Source organism: Nematolebias whitei, chromosome 10 (genome assembly GCF_014905685.2).
Source record: "Nematolebias whitei isolate Nwh7 chromosome 10, NemWhi1, whole genome shotgun sequence".
Classification (NCBI taxonomy): domain Eukaryota; kingdom Metazoa; phylum Chordata; class Actinopteri; order Cyprinodontiformes; family Rivulidae; genus Nematolebias; species Nematolebias whitei.
Window position 1 is genome coordinate 8097993 of NC_056507.1, and position 12769 is coordinate 8110761.

At 41.1% G+C, this 12769-nt stretch overlaps 1 protein-coding gene across 6 annotated transcripts in view; it reads left to right on the forward strand.

Annotated features, from left to right (window-relative positions):
• The window catches only part of znf423 (zinc finger protein 423), a 148756-nt gene that overhangs the window by 23711 nt on the left and 112276 nt on the right, over positions 1-12769 (forward strand). For 4 of the 6 annotated variants that reach the window (XM_037683279.1, XM_037683282.1, XM_037683281.1 and 1 more), the window contains one exon: positions 1540-1602. The exons of 1 other annotated variant lie outside the window; for it this stretch is intronic. In XM_037683279.1, the coding sequence (XP_037539207.1) occupies positions 1540-1602 (63 nt within the window). The remainder of the gene's footprint in view (positions 1-1539; positions 1603-12769) is intronic. One more of the 6 variants, XM_037683280.1, reaches the window with a different exon arrangement.

A 12769-nucleotide genomic window follows, 5' to 3' on the forward strand; every position in this document is an offset into this window, starting at 1 on the left:
AATTAAATGTTTAGCTTGGAAAATAAATATTTAGGTCAGAGCTAAATGTTTAGTTAGCAAATTAAATATTTGGTTTAGGAATTAATTGTTTAGCTCACAAATTAAATGATTAGTTTTGAAAATAAACATTTAGCTTTGGAAATAAATATTTAATTTACACCTAAATATTTTGTTCACTTTGTAAAGTAGGCAGCACGGTGGCGCAACTGGTAGAGCTGCTGCCTCTCAGCGAGCAGGTCCCTGGTTCAAACCCCGGTCCAGGGGCCTCTCTGGGTGGAGTTTGCATGTTCTCTCAGTGCATGCGTGGGTTTTCTCCGGGTACTCCGGTTTCCTCCCACAGTCCAAAAACATGCATGTTAGGCTGATTGGTAACTCTAAATTGTCCCTAGGTGTGAGTGAGAGAGTGAATGGTTGTTTGTCTCGTTTGTCTCTATGTGTCCCTGTGATGGACTTGCGACCCATCCAGGGTGTACCCCGCCCCTCGCACAGTGATTGCTGGACATGGGCACCAGCGACCCCCGTGACCCAAAATGGAATAAGCGGGTAAAGAAAATGGATGGATGGATGGACTTTGTAAAGTAAGCATTTAGCTTGGCCATAAACATTTAGTTTGTAAACAAAATATTTAGTGTGGAGCTAAATATTTAGTTTGCTAACTAATTGTTTCACTTGCAACTTAAATATTAACTTTGTAAACTAATTTTTAACTTGTAAAACAAATATTTAGTTTGGAACTATGACATTTATAAATGTATGAATAACATGGTGAAAATATGACTTTGAAAACAAAAATCCAATTTTTTTCTTATGAAAGGCTAAATAAACCAAAAATATTGCTGTTAATTTTTGACTGTGTAACTTTACAAACGGCACCACATAGGTTTCTGACAGCTTGAAGAAAAATCTTTTAGTTTTGAAAACCGATCGTTGCAGCAGCAGTCTGCGTGGCTGGTCTCAGACCATGGAGGTGAAGATGCTGGATGTGGAGGTTTTGGGCTGGTGTGGTCTGCATTTGTGAGGTCGGCTGGATGTACTGTCAAATCCACGGAAACACCTTTGGAGACGGCTTGTGGTAGAGAAATGAACATTCAGTTCACAACAGCTCCGATGGATAGTCCTGCAGTCAACATGACAATTGCACGCTCCCTTAAAAGTGGTGACATCTGTGGCCTTGTGCTGTGATAAAACAGCACATTTTAGAGTGGCCTTTTATTGTGGGCGGCCTAAGACACACCTGTGCAATAATCCTGCTGTCTAATCAGCATCTCGATATGCCACACCTGTGAGGTGGATAGATTATCTCGGCAAAGGAGAAATGCTCACCAACAGATTTACGCATACGTGTGAACAATATTTGAGAGACAAAGGCCTTTTGATTAAAAAGTCTTTGATCTTTGAGTTCAGCTCATAAAAAAATGGGGGCAAATGCGAAAGTGTTGCGTTTAAATATTTGCTCATTATAATAAAATATATACAGACCTTTTTTCAGGTGCTGTATTCATTAAATGCCTCTTTGTATGCTTCTTGTTTTCTGCTCAGCGGTGGAGGAAGGGGAGTCCTCAGAGTGTGGCGGGACCTGGGAGGAGTCTGCTGTTCTGACAGGTTGGTGCAGAAACACTGACGTTTGAACGAAGCGCCACAGTAAATATTAAACATCAAGTGTTATTCGTTTGTAAAATCATCTCAGTGTGACTTTTATTGGCCACCTCAGAAGGAGGTTATCGTGGAAAACGTGCAAAGGTTTAGTGAACAGGAAGGCGTTGAACTGGTTAAACTACTAGAAAAAGAAGACTTTTAGAGTTGGAAGGATGGGGAGATGTGGAAAGAACTTTCTCCAGAGAGAACTTTTGATTCGTGTGTCTGTGGTTTGATATCTTGGTATGAAGTGAATCCTCTGGGAAATGCCAACTTATCATGGTGGAGGAGTTTGTGTGCCTGATTGATCTGAGGAGCTTTGCTGTTGGAGGCAGCCACCCCTGGTAGGGTCTCCCAAGGAAGATGTCAATGAGCAACTGGTGACTGGACTTCTACCCATGGTTCCCAGTTGGGCTCAGTCTGAATGAATTACATGGGTTTGCCTTTTGTGGGCCCACCACCTGCAGGAAGGGCTATATGAGTAGGGTGCATGATGTCAGGGGCAGCAGCCAGAGTTTTGTTATCCAGGAGCGTTTTGGAGTAGAGCCGCTGCTCCTCCACATCGAGAGGAGCTAGTTGAGGTGGTTCGGGCATCTGTTAAGGATATCCCCTGGATGCCTTCATAGAGAGGTGTTCTGGACTCAGATGAGACTCTGAGGAAGACCCTGGACACACTGGAGAGACATTATCTCTCAACTGGACTGGGAACACCTTGGAGTCCTCCCAGAAGAGCTGGAAGAGGTGACTGTAGAAAGAGAGGTCTGGACTTCCCTGTTCGAGCTGCTGCCGTCGAGGCCTGACTCAAGAACAAGCTGAATGTAACTGATGTTACTGAGAGTTCAACTTCTTATTCTGTTCTTACTTTTATTTCTGTTTTTGTCTTTTATTAAAACCAGTTTCTATAGTTTCCATCCTGAGGCGGAGCTTTAAAAACATTGCTCAATTTACCTCAGGGGAAAATTAAAAAAACTAATTAACCTACTAGCTATGATTTGTGTGCAAATTGCGCAAAACAAACATAAATATCACAACTTGAGGAATACATTTCGATGGTTTCACAATTCTATTTCTGCTGTACAGACATTTTAAATAAGTAAATGAACCCTGATGATCCCAAAAGGCTCAAGGAGTCACTAAAAGATACACAATAAAAATGATTTGTTTCACACAGTAACTGCAGTGACTCCCGCCACTCGGAAAGGATGAAGCTGGTAAGGGTGATGGATGGATGAATGTTCAGGTTGTTAAATATTTAGCTGATATGAAGCTTGTTGAGAAGTTTTACATCTGCAGGCGTTCAAGTCAACTTTGGTTCAAGGTTTATTTAGTTATTTCAGCATTTGGCACCGACAGCACAGCCTTGACTTGTCTAGAGTCACTTTGAAACATTTGGTCAAACCGGTTTACACAGTGGACTCACAAAGCATTCAACAAGTGTCAGTGACCCAACTGACACAGGATGGAAGGATTGGTCAACAATTCATGACCCAATGGTCTTACTGTTGTGATCATTAACCCTTTACCATCTAAGAAAAAATCACCTAAAAATGTGTAGTTGGTGACGCGCTCTTAATAAAGAGGTTCAAATGTTTAAACCCAGAACAAAATCAATCAGGTCATAGTAGTTTAGGATCATAATTGTGCCATAATATCTGCTAATTAAAACCAATTAGCAATAACAAATAGTATGTGACGGTCCCTTAGCTGCTGTCAGTTGTTGGACTCTGGACAGGACTGACATCTGTCAGAAGGTCAGAAACAAATCAGACCAACATCTGACAAAAGGTTAGAGGCTTTGCTGAAATAAACAAGATGAACTGCAGATGATTGGTGGATCACAGCATGTTCAGCTGTGGGGTTGAATTATTTAGTTGTTTACAGGTCAGAACTGTTAAGAGGCTAAATTAAAGTAGTTAAAACGGAACTGGGACGTCCCTTCCGTGAAAAAGACTGGTCATGAGTTTCTGTAAGTATACTTGATATCATTTGCTCCAGAGTTCAGAGATGTTGTCTTCATTTATTTCAGGTATGAATCTGTAGCCCATATGTTTGAGATGTTCACCTGAAAACTTTCCATGCTTTGAGGACAGATTGGAACAATCAGGACTCATGAGCGTAACAATAGGCGGGCAAGTCTTAACAGTGATCATAACTGAAATGAGATTAGGCATTAAGATTCTAAGCATGTCTACTTTTGTCATTTTTTGTTCAGCAAATAGAAAATATCATGGCACTTTATCCAGATCCAAAAAAAGTAAAAAAAATAATCAAAACATGATGAATTCAAAACATGGATTTACCATGTCCCAGATGACACGGCAGTGTCTACACCATCACTTTTTCCAGATGTTTGCAGAAAACGGTTAAAAGAAATGTAGGTGGGTTCCTGCTCTGGTTTCCAACCTATCAGAGAACAGTTAAAGACTTCCTCTGACCCCTTTCCTGCAGGGAAATTAGATCCTGCTGAATGTGGTAAATATGCAGTTACTCTCCTGCCCTGTCTTTCGTTGGGCTCTACGGGGATGGGAGGAAAGGATCACTCCGAGGGTTTCTGTGATGTTTTAAACCCCCTCCCGCTCTGTCTTTCTTCAAACCGGTGCTAACCCACCTCCAGGGGCCCCGATGCAGCCCCAAGTCTGTTTTTGTATGAGTGTATTTTTGTGAGTGTGTGTGTGTCGTTGTGGGGTGCTGACTTTGGTCCTGGGTGGCTCACTAGAACTGCTGTGTGCGCCAGTTCCTGCAGGAAGCTGGACTCCCATGACACACACAAACGCACACGTACGCACACATCTTAAAGTCTTCCTCCCATGAAAACATACAGTCCCATTATTCTCTTGCTCAGCCTTTTTTAATGTTAGCGTCTATGGCCTGCCCCCTGCGCAAACTGTTCACTGTTTGATCGTGTGTGTGCTGTTTGTGTGTAGGATGACGGGTGCAGAGTGAGAATCTCTGCCGATTCCCCAGATTCGGACAGAAAGAAACTTCATTGTTCTCTTCGTACCAATGGAGTTGCACCGACAAATATGTGATGACAGAGAGGACCAGAGAAACATCAGAAACTTGCGTCTGTTCGTTCTTTTTCTCTGCTCATGTTTTTGTTTCTGGCCCTTTCCGTCTATCTTTTGCTTTCTCTGGAAAATCTGTGTTGAGTTCATAAAGGCCCGCAGGAGAGAAGTCGGAGGGAGGCCTGAAGGGAATAGCATTAAGCCAATCTTCCTCCCTCTTTTTGCTCTCCAGTCCTTCCTGGCCTTTGTGTCCTAGTTAGGAGACCACTCAGACAAAAGGGACGCCCCTTCTTTTTCTGCTTCCCACCGTCATGCTGCACCTCAAAGAGGCAGAAAAACATCTTGCTCTCATCTTCTCTTGTTCTCTCTCTCCTTCCCTTTCTTTAGTTTTGGAACAAATAGGTCCGTTTCCCTGGTCTTCAACTGTTCAGATATGGGACAGAGGTGGCTCATGTCAAGTCACGGTCCTGTAGAATCTGATGAAACCTCTTAAGCAGAAAATAATCCTGCTTTCTTTTGAGCCGTGTTTCTCCTTTCCGCTGTAGAAACACGTGCACAGTTACTGTTTGTGTTCGTGCAGACACTTGAATGAGTCATCATGGAAAAAGTTTATCCTCTCCCGAGTGTCTAGGCTGTTTAACTGGTGGCCCAAGGGTCACATCTAGGGTGCAGATGAGTTCAGTCTGGCTCAACAAGGACTTTATTTTAGCTAGAATTCAAATCAGGAAAAAAAAAAAAAAAAAACTGAGCGAAACATTTAATAAATAAAAAATGACAAAAATTTCCAACAGAAAGGGGATGCTGTTAAATAGCTGTTCTATGATGAGACTATACAGGTACAACCTAGTCTTCCAGCAAATGGCTTAATTTAAATAACAACTAGACATCAAATAATAAACTGAATTCACGTAATGACAATATTTGCTGGATGTCCAGGCACCTGAGCTGCCAGCTTTCAGTAACTGAGGACCTCTAAACAGTGTAGTTGAATAGCTCTGCCCTGAAAAAGAGAAACACAGAGGCTGACCAGATTGTTGTTACTCTGTATCCTTATGTCACAGACACTATGAATGTATTCTACAACTATACCAGAAAAAAACAGCACTCATCACAGTACACACCAGCTCCTGTCACAGGACACACCTGTTACAGGACACACCTGTACCCATCAGAGGACTCCAGCACCTGTTACATGACACACCTGTTACATGACACACCTGTTACAGGACACACCTGTACACATCACAGTACACACTAGGGTGCACATCGGCCCTGATTTCCTTCATTTTGGGAAATTGGAAATCGGCCGATACTTGCATGAGAAACTGGTTTTACTGATTTTTTTTTTTTAGTTTTAACAACATGTCTGAACTTCATTTATATTTCAGAGCACTGCCTCATGGCCAGTTAAAACAAGTTTGAATTGTTTCTAGGATAATGTTCTATGTTTTTCAATAAAATAATATTGGAAAATTGAAGGTGCATTGTGAACTTATAACAGCTGACAGTGTCTCTTAGAAAACAAAATCGGTATCGGCCAATATTGGAATTGGCAGGTCAAACTTATTAGAAATCGGTGATCGGCCAGAAAACTGCAATGGGTGCGCCCCTAGTACACACCAGCACCTGTCACATGACACACCTGTACCTGTTACAGAACACAGCACCACTCTCAGGACACCAGCCTGTGCAGTCTGATGTTGACCTGCTGGTCACTGTGGTGGACTTGCGACCTGTTCTCGGTGTACCCCACCTTTTGTACAGAGACGGTAGATGATGGGCACCAGCGACCTTTAAAGGAAAATCAGGTTTACCAAATAATAGATGGATGTTTAGTTTTGTTAGTTGGTTTAAAGAAAATTATTAGTGTATAAAGAATTTATAGACTTTTTTTTAGTTGTATGTTAAAACATAATTATTTCTGCCCTACTGATTGACTGATAGGCAGAGTTGTAAATAAAAAAAAACAGACTTTTCTCTCTTCCTTTTTTAAAATAAAAAAAAAATCCTTCTTTCTGTTGCTTTGTCTCCGTCTTGTACTTCTCCTATATCACTCTTTCACTGCTTCTCTCTGGAGGTATATAATGCACTTTTAATTTCCCCATGGCTGCCACAAGAAAACACTTTTCAGTGCTCACTGCATTTGGCTTTTTTCTGTTTTACACCATCCAAGCACCTCATTTGTGGTTTTTTTTGTTTTTTTTGTTGGTGTGTCCTAAATGTACCAACAATTAAAAAAAGTCACCAACAGCTGTCAACTTGTGTGTTTTTCTACTGATGCCAGGATTGTGTAAATGTATTTACTCTGTGTTTGTGTCTTTTTCATTTCCTTCGATGACGATAATAACGGTTTCATCATCCTGTTTCCAGACGTTGGTGTTGGGTGCTGCACTCCCTTACCACGTCTTATCCCATGGGTGGTTGTGTGTGTGTGTTATAGTGTGTTTTTGTGCAGCTCTGCAGATCTTCCAGTGATCAAATGGTTGTACATATTGGAAATATACAAAGAATTAGAGTGTAAGTGGACATGGAATGAGTCAAGGAGAAAAGAGCTTCTGTAAAAAATATGCCCCCCACCCACCACACACACCTGAGTACTTCCTACTACATATGGAATAAAAAGTAAGTACTTAGTAAAACATCCTTAAAATGCTGTTCTGCCTGACTATTTTTAATAACCTTTGAGTTTACATTAACTGACTACACATCCACTGAGAGTAAATTTCATTATACCATTATAGGTGTTTATCAGAGAATGCTGTAACTAAATTGAAAGAGTCTCTTCCATTGTTGTTTTCCTCTGTCTTGTAGAGCTGTAGGGAGCAGTGACTTGGATGATCTGGTTGATAATTTTGCAGTTTCGATGCAAATTTTACTTGATGAAATTGCTCCGCTGAAAAAGAAAGTGATCAGTCAGAGGACGCTGGCTCCTTGGTTCAATTCTGAGTTACCATTTTTAAAACGGGCATCTAGAAAGTTGGAAAGAAAATGGCGCTCCACTAACATGGAATAATTTTATTTAACTTGGAGAGATAGCTTGCTAACATGTAAGAAAGCGCTCCATAAAGCTAGAACTGTATATTGTTCATCTTTAAAATATGAGAATAAAAATAACCCTAGATTTCTGTTCAGTACTATAGCTCAACTAATGAAAAGTACCATCTCTGTTGAACCATGTATCCCTACAGCTATAAGCAGTGATGACTTCATGAGGTTCATGCGACTTAGTTCGCTGTGGCGACCCCTAATGCAGGGAGCAGCCGAAAGAAAAAAAAAAATCCCATCCCAACCAGACTGTTTAAAGAGGCATTTCCCCTAATTAATGTCCACACTTTGAATCTGCTTGATTTGTTTCTAATGAATGGTTACGCACCACAGCACTTTTAGGTTTCTTTAATTTAATCTTCATTTAAGAAATTTGATCTTGATTCAGGAATTCTGGCTAATTATAGACCTATATTTAATCTAACAATCATCTAAAATATTCTTGAGAAAATAGTTGCAAATCAGTTGTGCAAGCATCTGAACAGAAATAATCTGTTTGAGGAGTTTCAGTCAGGGTTTAGAGCTCATAATAGCACAGAGACAGCACTGGTGAAAGTTACTAACGATATTCTCATGGCCTCTGACAATGGACTTGTGTCTACACTGGTCCTGTCAGACCTCAGTGCTGCATTTGATACAGTCGATCACAATATTTCACTACAGAGGCTTGAATATGATGTTGAGATTACAGGACCGGCTCTAAAATGGTTTAAATTATATATGTGTATGATAGATTTCATTTTGTAAACGTAACTAATGAATCTTCTTTATACACCAAAGATAGTCATAAAGCTCCTCAGGGTTCAGTGCTTGAACCAGTAGTCTTTACTTAATGCTTCCATTAGGTAAATGTATTAAACAGCATGATATAAATTTTCATTGTTATGCTGTTGATACCCAGTTATATTTGTCCATGAAACCTGATGAATCTAATCAGTTACTTAGATTACAAGCATGTTTTAAAGACATAAAAACCTCGATGACCCTTGATTTTCTGCTTTCAAACTCAGACAAGTATGTGCAAAAACATTTACATACATTATAAAATGTACAACAACATTCACATATGGGGGCCGAGATGGTGTAGAGGCAGGGCAGCCGGCTTGGGACCCAAAAGTCTAAAAAGACTAATTTCGCCATTGTATGGAAACATACAGTGCTGACATTGTGATGACATTATTATTATTATTATTATTATTACATATTGGCCTTCAGCCTGAAATCACAACAGTGAGAGAAGTAGCAGTGTCATGTATACCATGGAGACCTGTAGTCTGGTCTTATTACAGCAACACTCAATGCAGTCTTTACTGACTACAGAGGGCCCAGCCATAAAGGACCTGGCCTTTGTGGTCCTTGAAATTTGGGTTCTACGAAACATGCAGCCTCTGAATTGGGACATCTCTAATGACATGCGTTTTCATCATGACCAGCAGATCCTGATGGCTGTGATTGTCCTTGACAGGTCACAGTAGCAGCTCCTGTCTGCCTAATCAAACACATGAAACGCTACCTTTGCAGTCTCACAGTACATTTTATTACATGTTAGGTTCCAGTCTAGCTCGCAGGCTAATGTTCAGTGCATGTCTGATGCACTGGGCCACGTCATGAGTGTTTGCCAAAGTTCGTTAGTTACCATGTTCTCTTCCACAGGATGTGTGAAAATGTACAGCGTCATGCTGACTGCATTGGATTGTGTTCTAGTTTGTGTCTGGACTACTTGACAGCAGCTCTGTGTGCGTGTGTGCATTTTTAGTTTTTATTTACCAGTTATGTGAGGTTGCTTGAGACAAACCACTGTATGTTTTCCCTCTGATATCTGCTGTGCTTACAGTTTATTAGTACTTAACTCACTAATTACCTCAATGAACGGATTCTTCATGTGGTAATGTGAGTAACACACACAGTTCACTCTAATAAAGACATAAGCGCAGGAGCATCCGCATGTACTGGTGGTGATTAGTGGCTCCCAGCGAGGCGTGGTTAGGCCGTGGAACATCATTCTGCACCGTGGATTCTGCTAATTCACTTCTCTTTATCTAATTACCTGGAGGACACACAAACATGCACTGATGCACTACATGCATGCACATCCACCACCGAGTTCAGCTCTAAATACAGTTGTTTGGTGTGAAGGAGGACTTGTCTGATGTGATTGAGGACTTGGTATCGAGTTTGTACAGGGTCCTCCTTTAACCCATCACAACACCAAAGTGCCAACCTTTGTCCCTGCCGCTGAGCCAGGCTCATCCAGGAGGTCTGTTTGTGAGCAGGAATGATCACAGCCACCACAGCAGGACCAGCTGAGAGGTGGGTGTGCAGCAGGGCTCTGTACGGAGCTGTGTGAGCTTCCTGCTCCGACTGGTTCGTGTCTTCATCCGTCCGTGTGGTGATTAGAAGGATGAAGCGTAAATGAAGGGATGAGTGGATTAAAAACAAATGGAGAAAAGAAGGGAGAGTTTGGTGCTCAGGAGGGTAAGATGGAGAGCTTCCGTCCGTCTCTTCTCTCTGTTGCCATGACAGCAGGTTGTGTTGGCATGCGATGGAGCTGGCACTGCCCTCACCTCTGGCATCAGGGCTTGTGATGCTTTGCATCCAAAATGTAGAAAAATAAGAGACATTAAATACATTTATTGACATATTTTACTGTTTTTTTTACACATACATGTTTTTCATAATTTTTAAAATAAGTTGTTGCAGGTTAAAAAATAGTTTTTTTTTTAAATGACTGAAATATTAGTCACAAATGTTGTTCTGTCAAACATTATATCTGTATTTACATCTGTGTGTGTGCGTTTACAATAATGTGTGTGTGTGTGCGCACATGGTCTGCTGGTGTGTGTGTGTGTGTGTGTGTGTGTGAGAGTGCACGAGTGTGTATGTTTTTTCAGTCAGGGGGTTTCTTTCTCTCCCTGGCCAGACGGAGCTCTCACCACTGGACAGATGGTCAACACCCTCCTTCTCAGCTTCTTCAAGCCTTCATCCATCCTCCTCTCTCTCCCTCCACCTCCCCCACCCCACCACTCACCTCAGCTCCTCATTCCCTACCTCCCAGAATCCCTCCCTCCTAATGTACTGCTCCTCATAAACCAGACTGAAACAAAGTTTCACTTTGTTCTGTCTCACATTCATTCCTTGAATCTCAGGTTTTTTTTTATTTTATTAGTTTTTTTTTAAACAAATATGGACAAACATTGGAAATATTTGTGAACCGTAATGGTCCTGGTTTGGTTTTTAATATTTGGAGAAAACTTGGACGTGTCTACTAGGGATGCACCAACACAGATAACCAGTATCAGTTTGACACTGCTTGCCTTTACCCATTCTCATACTTCAACTCACCAAGGCAGGGTACTCGTTCAACTGAGTTACTCATTCAACTGGGTACTGGGTAAAGTTTCCAGCTAGCAATGATACACCTGAAGTAAGCCTCACACGATACGATATTGTCAGTGTGATGTTCTCTCAGCTGAGCAGTCCAATTAATGTCAGCCATGACAATGGAGTAAAAATAAAGCAGATTGCAAATTCTGCTCAGTAAATGTAGTAAATGGTAAAGGGACTGTACTTATATAGCGCCTCTCTTATCTTATCAAGATACTCAAAGCTCTTTACTCAACAATCTGTGCCCTCATTTACCCATTCATACAGCACTCTACTATATCTATACAAAGAATAATCAGTGCTTTATTATATTCATACACCGATGGAACACACATCTGAGGCATTGAGGGGTTCAGTGTCTTGCCCACGGTCACGTCGGCATTTGACTGCTTGTGGAATTGAACCCCCGACTCTTGCATTGGAGAACGACTGCTCTAACCACTCAGCCACAGCCGCCCCGACAACTGACATTTGTAACAAACTTGTAGGTAACTTTTGTGGTCTATCCCATTCAAGATGGTTCCTGTAGAAAATAAACGCAGTCGTCACCAACAGAGGTAAACATAAAAAACTATGATCTGTTGGTGCTGAATGTGCTGTAAAGTTGCTGAGTTATTACTGCATCAAGTTTTAGCTTACTATCTTTCATATTAACTGAGTTATAGTTGGTTTTATGCTTGCAAGGATTATTGATCTGTAGCTTTAGTAAGCCGTTGTCTCTGTCATGTCTGTACTCCAACGTTAGCAGAAACTGTAAAAAGAAAGTTTGCTACATGCTCACTTCTAATGCAGCCCAGTTACTGAGAGCTGGGACTGTGATGTCATCAAGGAAGGGTGGGCGGAGGTGGAGGTCAGACTCAGAATAAGCTTTATTATCATTGTACCGGGATACAGTGAAATTATGGTGGAGGTGGGGATTGTATTCAAACACAACCTGAACTGTAGAAGGTTTGGTGGATTTGTGCATACGTGTGTGGTGAGGAGGGGATTTTAAACCAGAGGAGGACTTCAGTACCTTTGAAGGTTGTTTGACTCTGTGGGCCTTAAAATTATAAAAATTCACCAAAATTTGCCAGATTGTTTTCTCGCAAATTTTAAAAAAATATTTACAATGACTGGCTGTGCTTTCTATACATTTTTTCCCCATCTCTCTTTTTTTTTTTTTTTTCCAAAAGAAAAAAATATATTGATTGTAGAGCATTAAATAAAATTAAATACAAAACATGCCATCAATTGATTTTTCAAACAAAAACATTGTTTTAATCAAAACAACCTGGATAAACATTTCAGCCAAATTTTAAAGAGATTGGACACATTTAAACTAACCCACCAGCATTTACCAAAGTTAAGTAAGGTCCTCTGGATGGTTTCCTTTTATTTACACGTTTTGTCTTTCATCCAAATGACTTCATCAGTCTGAGGAGGCTCAACAAACTAAGTCCCATAAGTGGCTTACTCCAAGGGCGTCAGAAGCATCCGTAATGTGGGGGGGACTTGTCCCCTTCACATATAATGGTTGCGACGCCTATGGCTTACTCACATAGTGGGCCAACCAGTTTTATGGTGATAAGATGATTTCTGGAGTCCGCCCTCTCCCCTGTCGACTCCTCTGAAGCAGTCATAGCTAAAGTGGTTCAAACAAAGTTCACCATTAGAGCGCCCCCTATAGGTGGACATGTCTTAGTGTTCTTATCTGCCGC